This window comes from Protopterus annectens, chromosome 7.part0 (assembly GCF_019279795.1).
Source record: "Protopterus annectens isolate FY-2018-M chromosome 7.part0, PAN1.0, whole genome shotgun sequence".
Taxonomy (NCBI): domain Eukaryota; kingdom Metazoa; phylum Chordata; order Ceratodontiformes; family Protopteridae; genus Protopterus; species Protopterus annectens.
In genome coordinates, this window is record NC_056739.1 from 1,052,527,337 (window position 1) to 1,052,544,789 (window position 17,453).

Here is a 17,453-nt window from a genome sequence, read left to right on the forward strand (position 1 = left end):
TAGGTCCCTAGAGCGTGTAGCTCGGAGGTATTGGGATTTCTTTGAGTGGAGCATGTCCAACATCGCTGGGTTTGACACAGCTTTGTATGTTAGGCAGAGATCGCCTCTGAGTAGGCGATATGCGACGAAGTAAACTTGGGGTTTTTTGAGACGACCTGCGTAAGGCATCTGTTTGAGGCTGGTAATCCTCTTTGTGAGGTATTTCTGTGACCTTTCCAGTTGTTGTAGATGTCTTATGAGGTACATACCAAAAGGGGAGCTGTATTCTATTATGGGTCTAATAAGTGAGGAGTAGAGGGCAACAATGACCTCTTTTTTCATGGATGAGAAACCTTTTATGATGAGGTGTGCCACATAGAAGGATTTCCTTACTATTGTGGTGATGTGATTATCAAAGGAGAGACTACTGTCCACCTGTGTCCCAAGGTCTCATCCCACTTTCAGTGTTAAATAGACTATCGCCTACGTGGTAGTTCATGGGTACAGAGTTTTTACCAAAAGGGATGACAATGCACTTTTTGGCACTGAGCTTGAGGCCATGGCTTTGACACCAGATATCTGCCTCAGTGAGGCCCTTTTGTAGGATGTCCACATTGTTAGAAGTTTCGATTATGGCTCCTTGTTTGCAGTCATCTGCGAACTTCATTAGCCAAAGACCTTCTGTGTTAGCCTATACTTTAGAGAAGTAGATACCAAACAGGAGAGGACCCAGGGCCGAACCCTGTGATACTCCACTTGTCACTGGTCTGAAGTTGGATTTGGAGTCTGCTTTCATAGTGTGGTTTCTGTCAGTGAGCCAGTTGGCAACCCATCTTGTGAGACAGAGATTTATACCTAGTTTAATGAGTTTATCTATAATTCCAGAGTAGGGCATGGTGTCGAAAGCCTTGGCGAGATCTAGATAGGCTATGTGAACCACCTTACCCTCATCTACGGCTTTGCTGACCACTTTAAAGAAGTCTATCAGGTTTAGGAGACATGATCTGCCTTTTACAAACTCAAACTGGGTGGGGTCCAGAGTTTGGAGATTACCAATGTCATTGTTTATAAGTTCCATGATGATATGTTCCATAACCTTCCAGACCAGGCTCGTCAGGCTAATGGGGCGGTAGTTCCTGGGGCCATGGTGGCTCCCCCTTTGTTGGGTGGGATGATCGTCACTGTGCACCATTCAGTGGGCACAAAGCCTGAGGTAAGGCTTAGGTGGAGTGCCAGTTCGTTCTGTAGTTCGTGTAGAACACAGCCTGGGATGTTGTCTGGTGCCAAGGATGCTGTGTTCTTGGCTTTGGAGAGAGTGTTTTTTACCTATGCAGCTGTGATTACAGGAACTTTGCATTCTTCTGGTATAGAGATGGGTCCTTTAGGGGGTAAGAGGGGGGTAAAGTTAGCACTGAACCTATCTGCCAGGATGTTGGCAACATCAGTTGGTTCTGTACATTCAGTGCCATTGTGCTGTAACTCAGACCAGATGTGTGTGTTGCCATTGAGATTCTTGACATAGCTATAGAATGCTTTGTGGTTGTCTTTCGAAGCAGTGGTGATTTTGTTTTCGTAACTAGCTTTGGAGGATTTTAGGAGGGATCTCAGTTTCTTACTGAGGCTGACCAGGGAGTTCCTCCAATCATGTGATTTTACTCTTTTTGCTGTATTCTCCTCTGGAGACAAGAAGAATTTAGCCAGTTAGCTGTTTTAATAATGCACACTAATAAGAAATAATAATAAAAATTAGCCTTTTGCCCATTTTCTAACTATAGCACTAAAAATCTATACAGTAATATATGTGGTAATCCTTTTTCTTGTAAGAAAAAAAGGCCTATGTTTAAATTGTCTTTGCTTATTAAAGGAAAACTCCACCCTAGGACTAAACAAAAATTGTTTTTTTTTTTATACTCCATCTTTGGTTCCTGACCTATTTTAACACCTCAAAAATCACTGTAAGTGCTTTATTTCTAATTTTAGCCTTTTTTCCACAACATTGATACCACGGGCTTTACGTATCAATGGGATCTTGTTTTTTTCTCAACCCTTTCTCTTTCCCATATTGTTTTGTGTGACTCATGCCAGACATAAGGAAGTAACTGTATTCCCATGCCATTGACATATAATGGGATTTGTGAGAGTCACTGTCATCTTATATACCTTCTGTAAAAGGACTGCTTCTTTTTTCTCTCTAATCACCCTCATTTATGTTTGGCTCAGAGCTTGTTTTATACTATACTTAGAAATTATCCAGCTACAACCAGAAAAGTAGGCACATTGCAGGCCTTTGTTCAGGGTTTTCTTTTGTAGTTTAAGATGGATTGACAATCCCCGCCCCAACACTAGTGCAGATGTGTTAAAACTGTCACTGCACTGAGAGACTCTTGGAGAATTAAGTGCAATTGACAGCTCATAATGGAAAGGAAGGGACTTTCAATATAAACATCTTTCCATCTGCCTAAAGTAGGAAGATCTACTTATTTAAATAGTTTCACTATTTTTTCTAGGTGCAAGTAGCAGAAACTGCTTGATTATTTTGGTTTGTTTTATTACTAGTAGCAATTGATTACTCCTTACTATATGTACAACACAATATTACTGTAACTTAAGAATGTACTGAAAATTACCTCTAATCCACAGTCCATGCAGTATGATTTTTTTTTCGGGAAAGGGGAGCGGTTACTGAATATTTTAGGAAATTCTGCATCACTTGCATTAGTCATATAACTAATGCATTCTTTTTGAACTTATTGTGCTGTTCTCATATTCAATGGCAAACTGTTAAGAAATTCTCTATTCCTTATCCTAGCTCAGTAATTTCTCTTTCAGGCAGTCTTGTCTTTGTCCATTTTTAGTCAGTCATATTGTTAGCTGCACTGCATAGACTGTGGAATACAGATAATTTTCATTACATCCTTTTACTGTGCCAGTATCATAGAGTCAGGTTTGCCAAATTAGTGTTTTGCTGTAATTTAACAAATCTGGAGATAACTAGAATGTCAGGAAATTACAGAAAAAAACATGCACACAAGACAGGTGTTCCTCAGAAAGAAATAGTTATGCAAACCTAAGTTACAGTAATATTGTGTTGTAGATAAAGCAAGGGGTAAATCAATTGTTACTAGTAATAAAAACAAACCAAAACAATCAAGAAGTTTCTGCTACTTGCACCCAGATAAAAATAATGAAACTGTTTAAATAAATAAACAGATCTTCCTATTGCAGGCAGAGGGGGAACAGATTTATATTGGAAGTTCCTTCCTTTCCATTATGAGCTGTCAATTGCATTTGATTCTGCAAGGGTCTTTCAGTGCAGTGACAGTTTTAGTACCTCCGCAGTAGTGTGGGGGAGGTGACTGTCAATTCCTATTGGACTACAAAAGAAAACACTGAACAAAGGCATGCAATTTACCTACTTTTCTAGCTGTACCTGTATAACTTCTAAGTATAGTGTAAAACAAGCTCTAAGCCCAACATAAATGAGAGTGATTAAAGACAGAAAAGAAGCAGTCCTTTTATAGAAGGTATAGAAGATGACAGTGACTCTCACAAACCCCATTATATGTCAATGGCACGGAAATTCACAATTACTTCCTTATGTTTGGCATGAGTCATACAAAGAATTATGGGAAAGAAAAAGGGCTGAGGAAGAACAAGATCACGTTGAAACATCAAGCCCCATGGTAGCCATGTTGTGGAAAACAGGTTAAAATGACAAATAAAGCACTTAAGAGTGTTTTTTGAGGTGTTAACATAGGTCAGAAAACAAAGGCATGAAAAAACAGTTTTTTTTAGTTCTAGTGTGGAGTTTTCCTTTAAGTATTGGACTGAAAAAAGACATATGATCACATTTAAAAGGGTAAAACTGACATGCTGACATGCCTAACCTTCAAACATGTAGAACATTTTGAAATATCTACTTAACTTTGTGATAAAAAAAATGGAAATAACCAGCCTAAAGAAGAACAGTGAAACATTCACAAAACTGCATCAAAATAAAATAAATCTGCTAACAGTATTATACAGGGAATGCAGAGCACAACTGTCACACATTATGAACAGCAGTGTTGCTAACTACTAAAACTTTTAAGGAACTGCTTAAGAGGGTTATAAAAATGTTAACCACATTTTGACACTATATAAAATCACACTCCATCAGGATTCAGAGTTCTGCAAAGCCAAATGCTACTCAAGGACATGTAGACTCTAGACTGAGTCATTAAACTATACATATACTATGAAGTAAAACTCAGCAAGAATTTCGAGTACTGTAGCCGAAATACACATATAGGACCATTTCACACCACTGTTGCAGATGTCAGCACAGACGTGTTGCAGATTTGCTCACAGTTGAAAATTATTCAAACCTGCTCAAGTCTATTTTTTTTAACTATCAGCTGATCAGGACTTTAACGGGTAACACTTATTTGGAATTCAGAAACTTTTTTTTATTACTTAGTCCTATCATTTTCTGGTAAGTATGAAAGTGAAGGTGCATTAAGCATACCTTGTAGCTGCTCAGTTTTTTTAAGAAGCTCCCAAGTTAGACCTTTATGGAATCTTTTCAGTAAAGGTGGGCATTCTTTCATTTTCAAATGCAAGTTCAATAGCTTATCACATTTTTATGGTCCCCACACACATACATCCCGCATTTTCAGGTTTCTCAAAATGATTAAGGCCTGCCAAGTGTATCCATATCACTGTGGCTTGATAAGCCAAATACCTGCTATGGCAACTAGCCTGTAACACCTGTGATCAAAATAAGATTGCCATCTTTTTAGACACCCAAATAGGATGCCTTACTGAAATGTGAAAGCAAACAGAACAGTCATATAAGCCAAGGTAATTTTTTTTTAAATTTTATTATCAAAATTAATACTCACTGTTGCACTTGTTCAGCTGTTTTATATCATAGTGTTCCATTAAAGTGTCATAGTCCTCTGTAATATTTTATAAGAAAGTTACAAGATTTTTTTTTTTTTATTATTTATTAAAACATCAGGGCAACTGCCGTTTTCCATGGTTTTGCAGGAAACTACCACAAAAAAATTAAGACTGTCCAGTGAAACCTGGGACAGGTGGTAACCCTAAACAGACATGACTTCACAAAGCGAGCACATTGGAAGAGCTGGGAAACAATATAGACTTCAGTACTAAGACTAGGAAACTTCAGAGATGGCTCAATAATTATGTTAGATATAACCTCCATGTGAGTCTTGATGTCAGTACCACACTTCTCATAATATGCCAAGGAGATCTGTGAACCCCCCCCCCCCCATTTTATTCTTCCAGCATACATAAAAGGAAAGTGTGACACCTGCAGGATGCAACATGAATTCTGATTAGAAAACAAAAGGACTGGATGTCTTGCCAAAAGGATAAACGTGGAGCAATAGAATGAGTCTGGTTTTGTACTCAAAATATCACTTGTCAAAAATGTGATACTGGAAAGATGAACTTCATGGAATGAGGTACCCAGCCCCCTTGTGAACATAATGCATCATCCATACTTCATAAACTCATAGGACTTCTATAATACTCCATTCAGGATGTATGGAGACGACAGATATACACAGCTACCTTTAGAAACCATGTTCAAGCATTTAAGCAGATGTATGAACAACTTCTAAACTCCTCTTTAAGGAGCTGAACATCCTGTATTAAATAATTAGGGTAAGATTTATTCACAACTAAGCAGACCTGAAATGAAAATATTACAGAAGACAAGTCAACATGTACTACACACTTCCTCATGATCTTCAAACCATGTTACCACAGAGCTTAAAACAATCAAACTTTGTAAAGTGCTGATGTCTGGAAATAAACTAAAACAGTGTTATTTTTAGGTACAGTGTGTAAACAGTGTAAGCTGTTAGCATCTTCTCCGAGCCTGCTTTGAACCCCCTCAAAGTATGGTTTCTCTCTTCTGTTATTTACATATCACAAAACTGTAGTTTCTGTACACCATGCATAGTCAACTAGGGGGTTTCATTTACAGTTCAAACATCTGAATATGGCTACATATATTAAAATAATTTCAAAAGAACTATTATCCAAAATTACATAAAATAAACAGTACATTTTAACTTCTCTTCAAAATGTAGTCCTTGTTCTGTTTTACTAGCTAACACTAGACAATTTAATGAAGCTAAAAGTTTAAGTGTAGATCAGTTCCAAACTGCTTTAAGCAGCATGACCTTATGAGCTTCCAGGCCAAGGGTCTCTACTAATATACATCAGTATACAACTATGTTTCATATACTTCAAAGATCAAGACTGCAGGGAAATGCACAGGATCTGCAAGGTTTACAAGATATGTCAACATCCTCAAGGCTTTAGGGACAGTAGTTTTACACTGAGAACTCCACGTGTACAGTATTTGTTCTTTTCATATGACTTGGCAAATGTTGCTTAAGTTTACATGATGCATCTTGAAGGCAGTTCAGTTGTCCTCCATTTGCAACAAGCTGTTATATGTTCTCGTTGTAGTTGATGTTGGCAGTAGAAGTCAGCCTACTGTGATCTGGCAGCCCTTTTTCCTTACTTAAAAACAAGTACCATCAAGGTCCAACTTTCTCAATACCTGTAATCTGCCAGGCAATAGCTAGTTAAAACAACAAGCTCTGCCGTCTGCTCTTCACATGTGCTAAAGAGAAATACAAAATTATGTCAGTATTCATACCAGCAACATTTTCCTTCTCTATTAAAATGGTTTAGCATATACTACGTTACAAAATATAGTTTGACAGCTTATTACTGGAGCAAAATGAATGCATTAAAATGTCCCTCTGACATACTGTTCTATGGATTGATTTTTTTTTTTTGTTTACTAACCCTACCTCAAAAGGTGCTCTGGAAGGTTGCCTTTTGAGGTAGGGTTAGTAAACAATGATCTCGGAATGCCTACAATAATTGCATTCCAAGATAATTTTTAAAATCCCATTAAAACTTTACAATTCAAAACAAATATTCATTATTTCTCACCCCAAAACTGTTACTACAAGCGTATAAGCAGCAAAACTGGTCTGCACAAACTCATCTCTGCAGTGGAAAAACTTGATTTTAAGTCATAATAAACCTACTAAACTTTTGAAAATAATATGCAATACATTGCTAATCATTCAAGATACACAGTCAGCATTTGTTTACTAATGAACATTCAAATGAGGGCAGACACTTCTATCAAGGTTTCTGAAATATCTACAGAAATACAACTATGAATATACATATAATATAGGCAAATACCACTTAACTTCTGTCTAGCTGTTCTAGATAAGAGTCAGCCATAAAGTGTCATGTATGATATTCAACATGTAAGCTTTAAGTTGACATCCTGCAAATATATTGTACTGTAATATGGTCTTGCAGTTACTACCATAAATATGCATAGCCAATGGTAGATACTTAGAAACTACACATGGCTGATCCTACAGAAATACCTGAAGGCATCATTAGAATTCATCAAGTTATTTGGGTTAGTGTGCTGATACTTATAAAATCAAATTTAAATACAATAAACATGGAAAATTTCCACATTGGCCAGCAAGTTTTGTGAAATACCAGGATGTTGCAGTAGACAGAGTAAACCCACCCTGATGCAAGGACAAAATAGCAAACATCAGGGCACACCCATATCAGATCTTTGAGAAGACCCTCTACAGTGGGATATAAGCTGACGGTTTAACTTTCTGATTCCTATAACAAAGTAAATGCACACTCCTCACTACCACATCCCACTATGTCATATCTGGCAATGATGGTTTACAGTGTTCCACATTATCCACTTCTGCCCCCATGGAACAAGACTTAGTTGCACCTGAAAAGCAAATTAAACAATACTGAAAAAATTATAAACACTTACAAAAGGCACTAAATGCCAAAAGTGGATACAGAAGACATCCAACAAAAGAGCTGATGGAAGAACACAAGCACCCACTGCAGTTGTGTACATCAGTTGACATGGTGAGCACTCACAAACCTGTTACAGTCTACTTTAAGGAGGTATTCTGCAGTTAGTAACAGTTAGGAAAAATACCTAGCAGTAAATAACCCCCAGAAAACAAGAGCCAAAAAATTCAGACAGGTAAAGCTCAGAAGGCCTCCAAAAGCCTAGAAGTATTAAAGGAGATGACTTCTACAATGGTGATACAAGTAAATTCTGTGAAGGTATGCATTATTGAACTTAACATCTTATGTCCAGAATTGGGGAAAAGCCTAGAAAACATGGATAACAAACATTGTCAGCACTCACTCATAAAACTGACAAACTGAGATATTCTAAACCAATATGCACTTAATGAATAAGAATATTAAGAATACCAATATATAAATATAAATAAATATATAAAGTGTGTGTGTGTGTGTGTGTGCGTGTGTAACTGCATACTAGATGTAAAATGTTGTTAAACCTCCAATTGTTTTAATTTTAACTCTGATGATATTGAACATGCTTCATTCAATCCAGGTTTTTCATGACATGACGTGAAATTATTGTACTTATACTGGGTATTTTATGAGATCCAACAGTTCTAAGTCCCTTAAACTGAACTTGGCTTTATGGTTTAACAATAGTGAGTTGAATGTTTCAAATAGTAATTTTTTGCATAATCTAGCACATTCAACCCTCTGCTAAATAATATGACATTCTTTTATATGAAAAATTGTTTGAACAAGACATTAGGAGTGCATTAGCTAAACTAACTAGTGTGCTTATGTTTAATTTAACTAAGCACGAAGAAAAATTGTTGAAAGAACTATGTCTTGATAAGGAACTGAGGGTAATGAAACCTGATAAAGAGGGTGGGGGTCGGTCATCATGAATACTGTTGATTATAAAACAACAGAATGAATGATGCCCTGTTATTAAGCTAAATATATGTCGAAGTTTCATGCAACGAGCTGAATATAGCTTATGCCAAGACTGATATGGCGTTATTCGACAGGCTTATGCAGGGGCAAATTAGTCAAGATGACTACATATGTATGGAAAACAGTCATCCAGTCATTGCTGGAAACTTTGGTATTCCTAAATTCGTAAGTGTATGACTGAACCCCCCCCCCCCCCGACCTATTGTTGATGCTAACAGGTCCAAAACACATTATATTGCAAAAGTTTAGGCCCATTAGTTAAAGGATGCTATTGGTCAAATATTACAAATTTGTCATGATTCATGCCATTTATTTTAAGTAAAATTAATACTGCTGCATATGAGGAGGATTGTTTTTTTCTGACTATCGATGTGAATTTATATTCTATTATACCCCACAACATGGGGCTGAGATGATTTGAGTAAGTCTTCTTTGATATTAACATGATGGAGACAGATAAAAGTTAACATGGTTACAAGCCTTATGGAAATTGTATTAACTAGCAATTTCCTATTTTTTCAAGGACAGTTGTTATAAACAAGTGACTGTTGTGGCAATGGGGATGGCCTGTACCCCCAGTTTCGCAAACCTCGTGATGGCACAGTGCGAGTAAAAATTTGTGCTAAATAGTATTTACAGTATTTTTATTTGTTGTTCTTATTATACCCATTATCTGGATGATATTTTTGCTTTATGGATGGATACGGAGGACCTCTTAAAAGAATTCATTGAATATATAAACAGTTCCACTGATTTTCTAAAAGTTTCATTTGTTCATGATGCTGAATGCATTTCTTTTTTAGATGTAAAACTGTGTAGGAATAAGGTTCACAGATATAGGAAAACAACATTTTTGAAAGCATATCTTCACTTAACCAGTTGGCACCCTACGCTTCAAAAAAGGGCGATAGTCAAGGGGCAACTGGCGAGGTTAGCGAGGATGAATTATTTGTTAGGGAATGTGAGTGACATCTTGTTAGATATGTTTAGTAAACATGGTTACCTTTCCAACATTCTTGCAGAAATTAAAAATGAGGTACTTCTAAGGCATTTTAATGGTGTATACACCTCCTTACTGAAGTTACCAGATATAGTTGAGAATAATGTGGATGAAGGGGACACAAACAATATTTTACCTGTTATGCTTAGGGTTCATGAGGAGGAAATGGTAGACAGCAGTTACACCATTACTTTTATTACTGCTTTTTCTATACATAATGGTTACACTTTTGACCATATTAACAACTGGTGTATTTTCTCCTCCAATTACAAAATCATGAAAGTTTTGGGGACTGGGTCTTTGGTTGTACACAAGAAGGATAGGTCCTTTAAAGCACTTTTGGAGAAAAAAGACAAGAAGAGAACATGTAAAAAAAATGGGGATGGTTAAGTGTGGTTGTTCTTATTGTAAAAATATCCTAGTAGGTGAAAGTATGATTATTAGAGGTATCAAATACAGCATCAATGGGTATTTTAACTGTGACTCAACCTAAGTTGTTTATCTGGCTAGCTGCCAGCACTGCCTGGCTTTTTATGTCAGGGAAAATCTCCAGCAAGGTTAAAGAAAGAATATGGAAAAATACCAATGCTCTTTTCAGACACATTTTAGAGCACCCCTTACATGTTTTTTAATTTACAGTATTAGATCAGGTTAAGAAAGATAAGAGGGGGTTAGTAGTCGATGAAACACCTACTTAAATCTGAATTGATATGGCAGTTGAAATTAAATGCTTTGGAAAAGCCTGGATTGAATGAAGCATGTTCAATTTCATCAGTGATAAAATTAAAACAATTGGAGGTTAAACAACATTTTTCATCTAGTATGCAGTTTTGCGCACACACTATATATATATATATATATATATATATATATATATATATATATATATATGGGTCTCATTTCATTCAATGAAATTACGTTTCAACTAAACATAATTTCGTGACACCTTACTCCCGAAAGTGCATTTATTTGAAAATGTACTTTTGTGAATAACCATGTAACTGTAAAGCACAAACAAAAAAAATAAATAAAAACATCAACACTAACCACAAGTATGCAGGGGGGCAAGCCCCCCCCTCCCCCCCCACTACTTATATATTCTCACTCCAAGATCGCACTACAATGGGGAAAAGGGAGTATTCCCTTATCCCTGCTGTGCCGCGATCTGAACAAACACCACCTCTGTTGCTTTTCAGTTAAGTGATTATTCGTGAAAGTGCATTTTTGAATAAATGCATTTTCGGGAATAAGGGGTCATGAAATTATGGTTTGTTGAAACAATTTTGAATGAAATGAGATATATATATATATATATATACATACATACAAACATATTTATGTTTACACGTTTTTAACATTGAAGCGAATGCTACTTTTAAGTAATGTTTAAGAATGCTATTGCCATTTGATGTCTGCCTTTTGTATGGCATTGGTCAATTTTTGTATCACATGACGTGAAGTGATTATATTTATACTGGGTATTTTATGACATCCAACAGTTCTGATGAAGTCCCTTAATGGGAAGAAAGTGCTCAACAACTGTAGATATTTGTTATTAAAGTTTCAGCTACATTTCCACGTTGTGGCTCACCATTTCTGACTGTTAGCAGCAGTGCTGTTTGGTTTCAGTGGCAGTGGTGTCGGTGTTTTTTACCATCCTCTTGGGTGTTTTTGGTATTTTATCTGGTTCCAGTTTGTGTCTTCTTAGTGACAGAATTCTCGCTGAGATTGACATGAACCTTCAACTGATGGGGTTTCTAAGACCATCGGGCAATCTGTGAGTGAAAGATAAATTAGCATTCACTGGCACATCAGTGCACACCTCATTCAGGAGCAAACCAGTGGGACTGTGAAGATGGCAGAAGCTGCTGGACCAAAGAGATGCAAAACAGGGTCAGCTTCCATTCACCTCTGCTGGTTCGTCCTGGAAACCACTCCCAAGAACTCCCAAACAACTGACCAGCAGAGCAGAATATTACTCCTTTACTGAGGGCAGTCAGTTGTATTACAATTCCTAAAAATCAGCAGAATACAAGACAAATCTTGTGACAAATGTTTCTGAAGGTCACCAGAAGCCAGTTATCTACTCAAAGACCAGAAGGCCTTTACTTGTGAAACTACAGCTAAAACAGTCAAAGGACACTCTGGGGCCAGATGACAGGCCAAAGGGTAACACCTTGTATATGAAGTAGTGCTGACAGAGTAAAAAAAAAGGTATCTGTACAGCTCCCCATATACACACAGATGTGCCAATGATGTCCATTTATCAAATCAAATTAAACCACCCAAACACCATCCAGAATATTCTAATGCAGGCTTAACATTCCAGAGAATCACCATATGGAACTTGATGTACCACATCTGCTACAGTCCATCAGGTCAAGAATCGTAATGAACTCTTCCATCCTAAAACAACATTAGAAGGAAAAGGGAACAGAACTCCCTTTACACTTTTCATAGGAATAAAAGGGTTATGCGTCACCTCCGAAAAAGTAAAATCTGAGACAGTTTCTGGAGTTTTGCTGACACCAAATGTTCGTCCAAGGCTAATGTGATAACCGCATAAGAGAAACCTTCTGACACCACATAAACCCACTTGCTCTCTGACAGCTTTCCAAGACAGAACAGAACCTGAGAAATGTCCATCCACGGACAGTTCTGAGAGGTAGTCAGGATTGCTGCAAGGCCTCCTCTCTGAAGCCTCCCTTCTGGTACATGTAACAAGGAGGCCTGGGTCAAGCTCACTAGCAGAGAGAGAGAGAGAGACAGAAAAGTCCAGTTGTCTGAGTCATGTGGCTTAGACTAGTGATCTGCACACTAAAGAAGGGGAAGACAGTTGAGAGTAACGATATGACAAGACTGCTTGTTTCTCTATGTAAAAGGACTGTGTATTGGGATGAGCTCCACTGCACTTCTAATGTAAATTAGGAACAAAGTACTGGGAAACAACAGAAATACCATCACAGAGGTGCAACTGTCTCAATCATATCCCACTGCACACTATACATCACCAAGAATATCTGGGGCAGTTAGGACAATCCACTTCCCCTGTCAACTTACCAGTCAGCTGCAGCAGAAAAGCTCCCACACTCTAATCCCTCCCCTCCAGTTATGGGGTGGTATACAGCCACATAGCCAAGAACCTTCTTCACTGAAAGTGCAATTACAAATGGTTTCTGACATAAAAATGACATTTGCTCTTGATAAATGTGCAAAAGCAACATGTACAGCAGGAAAATTGAAACATCAAGAAAACTTGGGAGAGGAGTGTGACATTAAAGACTTTGAACAAGTGGGAGTGAATAAATACAGGGGGAGTATCTGGAGAACAAGAGGAAGGGTCAAACAGTGCAGCATAAACAAATGAGAATAAAACTTAGTAAGGAATATTTTAGTCGGCAAACCAATGTATTCTGACTTGTAAATAAAATATTTTCACTGTTTGTGTCTTAGTATCCATTTCCAAATCAAAAGCTTCCAACTTTTCAATTTTCATATCTTTTTATTTAGCCTCTTCCAACATAGCCTTAACTGCTGAAATAGAATCTTTTTAAATTTATGTGCCTAAATATTTCATGTTATATCCCCATAAATATGGGTATTACAGAACCAATTCACGTCACGTATTGGTACATACAAACACAAATATGGTTGCAACTAGGATAAATGGTCCATTGAAAAACAAAGCAAACCAAATTTTCACAAACAGCATCCAATGAACCAGCCAACAGCATACAAAGTCACTAATCACAACTTGGTGTCAAAGACCAAAGAACTTTATTCAGGTTAGCGCTTTCATGGTGAAACACATCACTTCATCAGACCATAACACTGTTTAAGTTGTTGCTGTGTTATATGTACTACATCACATCATTCACCAGCCAATTAACAATGAAAAAACATTCAAAGCAATAGCCACATAATTAGAATTTGCTGTGTAAAAAGTTCAGTATCTCATATAAAAAATCAACATCTCATTTAAGACTCAACTAAACCACCATAGACACAATAAAACACATGTAATATGTCTAAAATCACTTGAATATATATAAAATATTTTTCTTGATGAATAAAAAATATGCTTTATTTAAAAATGTCCTGTTTTTCAAAATAGGTTTTAAAGGGACCCTATCATTCAGTCCCATGCTCCTATCAACCCTCAGCCTAATGATGCACCTGGTCTCTTAGGTTTCAGTCTGATTAACTATATCACCCCCATGTTCATTTACCCAGATCCGCTCAACTGCTAAGGACCTGAAAGTGTGCACTGATCCCATTGAACTAACGTGCTTGGCTAAAGCATTTAATGCCCCATTTCTGATATGCATTAGGTGTTCTCTTATCCTGAATCTGAATTTCCCGTTCGTTTTCCCTATATAGTATGCTGAGCAAACATCACATACAGTTAAATATACTAAATTCACAGTATTATAATCTGCTGTTACATTAAACCTGGTCTCTGTCCCTGCATCCGGATGTCTAAATCTGTTAGTGGTGTCTATATATCTGCACTGGTTGAAATTATTGCAAGGAACAGTGCCTTGTCCATTGCTATCATGATTTCTCTGTGTATCCATCTTAGGACAGCACAATAATCTTTGTGACCATATACAACAACATGGGATTGATAAAGCCACTTTAATGGTAAATTTAGATGTACATTCATTGTTCACCTCGATACCTAATGACATAGGTATAGACGTCTTGAGATAATATTTACTGTGTGATAATACTTATGAGAATAAGAAAGTTGATGTTTTATGTCTTTTAATGGCATTAGTATTGACCAACAATGTGATGCTTTTTGACCACAAACTATATTTGCAGAAGGATGGTGTGGCCATGGGCACCCCTACTGCAAATAGTTATGCCAACTTGGACATGGCCTCATGGGAGAATGAATATGTCCTTCAGAAGGACATGTGGCATCAGACTGTACTCTACAGACACTCTGGACAATCTTTTTATGCTATGGCAACGTGACCAAAAAGAGTTGAACTTGTTCCATGAAACCATAAATAATAGCACAACTTTTTTGAAATCTGATTTGAAACATTCATATGATGAAATGGAGTTCCTAGACATTAAGATTTATAGGGACCAAATGGGGAGTTTGTCAACAAAAATCTTTAGGAGGGCATGTCAAAGGACTGCTATACTCCATAGAGAGAGTATGCATCATAAATACATATTTGAGAAACGTTGTCAAGGGACAGGCCATGAGAATCTTAAAGTTAACAGCTGATGATGGAGAATTCAACAATGAGTTATTTGAATTTAGAGAGATTATGGGAGAGAGGACATGTCGACCCCAATACGAACCAGATTTTGAAAGACATCACAGTCTGGAGGGAAGATTCTGGAAAGCCATATTTTTCATCACACAGGGATAGGAATACAGTGAATAGACATTATCAGAGAAAGTTTGTACGGTTTCCTATGCACTTTACTAAGGACACCAATACAGTCACCAACATTATTAAAAAACACTGGCCTATATTGACTCATAACCCTGAATTTAGGAACATAGTGGGAGATGAACCAAACTTCTTGTTCAAGAATAAGAAATCCCTTAAAAGATTATTGTACTATCCTAAGAGTGATACATAGAGAAATCATGATAACAATGGACAAGGCACTGTTCCTTGCAATAATTGCAACCAGTGCAGCTATATAGACACCACTAACAGATTTAGACATCTGGATACAGGGACAGGGACCAGGTTTAATGTAACAGCAGATTATAATACTATGAATTTAGTACATTTAACTATATATGATGTCTACTCAGCATACTATATAGGGAAAACGAACAGGAAATTCAGATTCAGGATAACACCTAATGCATATCACAAATGGGACATTAAATGCTTTAGCCAAGCACGTTAATTCAATGGGATCAATACACACTTTCGGGTCCTTAGCAGTTGAGAGGAGCTGGGTAAATGAATGTGGGGGTGATACAGTCAATCAGACAGAAACCTCAGAGATCAGGTGGGATCATTAGGCTGAGGGCTGATAGAGGCATGGGAGTGAATGATAGGGTCCCTTTAAAATCTATTTTGAAGAACTGGAAACTTTTTAAATAAAGCATATTTTTTATTTATCAAGAAAAATGTTTTATATATATTCAAGCGATTTTAGACAGATTACACATTTTATTGGGTCTATGGTGGTTTAGTCGTGTCTTAAATGAGATATTTTTTATATGAGATGCTGAACTTTTTACACAGCAAATTTTAACTATGTGGTTATTGCTTTAAATGGTTTTACATTGTTAATTGGCTGGTGAATGATGTGATGTAGTACATATAACACAGCAACAACTTAAACAATGTTAAACAGCTTGCTACAGATCCCCCACCATGCCCCAGGATTCCCACTCTTCTTTTCTTGATATAGTGGAAAATATTAGGGTCCAACCAAACACCCTAATAATGGACGATTTTAACTACCCCACCACTAACTGGGAAAACTACTCATGTACCAACTCCTTCGCTCAACACTAACTGGAATTCATAAATTCCAATGCCCTGGATCAACTTATCCACACCCCCACCAGAGACAACAATATCCTAGACCTAATCATTAACAACATGAGTGATCGGTGTTCCACACCTGAAATCAGCTCCTCGTTGGTCAGATCTGACCATAAGCTAATCACCCCAGATATCTACATTCTGCCCCCCCCCCATTAAGGAAATAAAGGTAAAAAATTTCTCCAAAACCAACTTCATGCTTCTTAAGACAGAAGTGGCAAACTTCATGACACCCATGCAGATGGACAATACAGTTATGACTGCTGAATCCTACACAGATGCACTCTGTAAGCACTTACACGAGTGCATGGATCGTGCTATCCCAAACAGAACCAAGATGCTTATCTTCCAAAAAAAGGAAGCCAATCTGGTGGTCCCCTGCCATAAACAAACTCTACAACATAAGGAAGAAACTGTTGCAAAAGAGAGTAAAATCCCATGAGTGAAGGAGTTCCCTGGTCAGTCTCAGTAAGAAGCGGAGATCCCTTATAAGATCCTCCAAAGCAAGCTAACAAAACAAAATTGTCACTGATTCCAGGGACAACCACAAAGCATTCTATAACTATATCAAGAATCTCAATGGCAACACCCAGATCTGCTCTGAGTTACAGCACAACGGCATGAAAATTACAGAACCAACTGATATTGCCAACGTCCTGGCAGATAGGTTCAGTGCTAACTTTACCCCCCCCTTACCCCCTAAAGGGCCCGTATCTATAGAGGAATAATGCAGAGTCACTGTAATCACAACTACACAGGTAAAAGCTGCACTCTCTAAAGCCAAAAACACAGCATCCATGGGACCGGATAACATCCCAGGCTGCGTTTTACATGAACTTCAGAACGAGGTGGCTCCCCACCTAAGCACCATTTTCATAGTCTCACATCAAGCTCTGTGCCCACTGAATGGCGCACAGCAACAGTTATCCCACTCCACAAAGGGGGGAGCCACCAATGATCCCGGGAACTATCGCCCTATTAGCCAGACGAGCCTAGTCTGTAAGGCCATGGAACGTATCATCATGGAACTCGAACAAAGACACTAGTAACCTCCAAACTCTGGACCC

The 17,453-nt window shown here is 37.6% G+C and overlaps 1 protein-coding gene across 6 annotated transcripts in view; it reads right to left on the reverse strand.

Annotated features, from left to right (window-relative positions):
* Positions 1 to 4,822: 4,822 nt before the first annotated feature.
* Positions 4,823 to 17,453, reverse strand: part of LOC122806846 (cyclin-dependent kinase 17-like) — a 2,140,137-nt gene continuing 2,127,506 nt past the window's right edge. For all 6 annotated transcript variants that reach the window (XM_044077605.1, XM_044077600.1, XM_044077601.1 and 3 more), the window contains one exon: positions 4,823 to 6,625. In XM_044077605.1, coding sequence (XP_043933540.1) covers positions 6,588 to 6,625 — 38 coding nt within the window. In that variant the 3' untranslated portion in view covers positions 4,823 to 6,587. The remainder of the gene's footprint in view (positions 6,626 to 17,453) is intronic.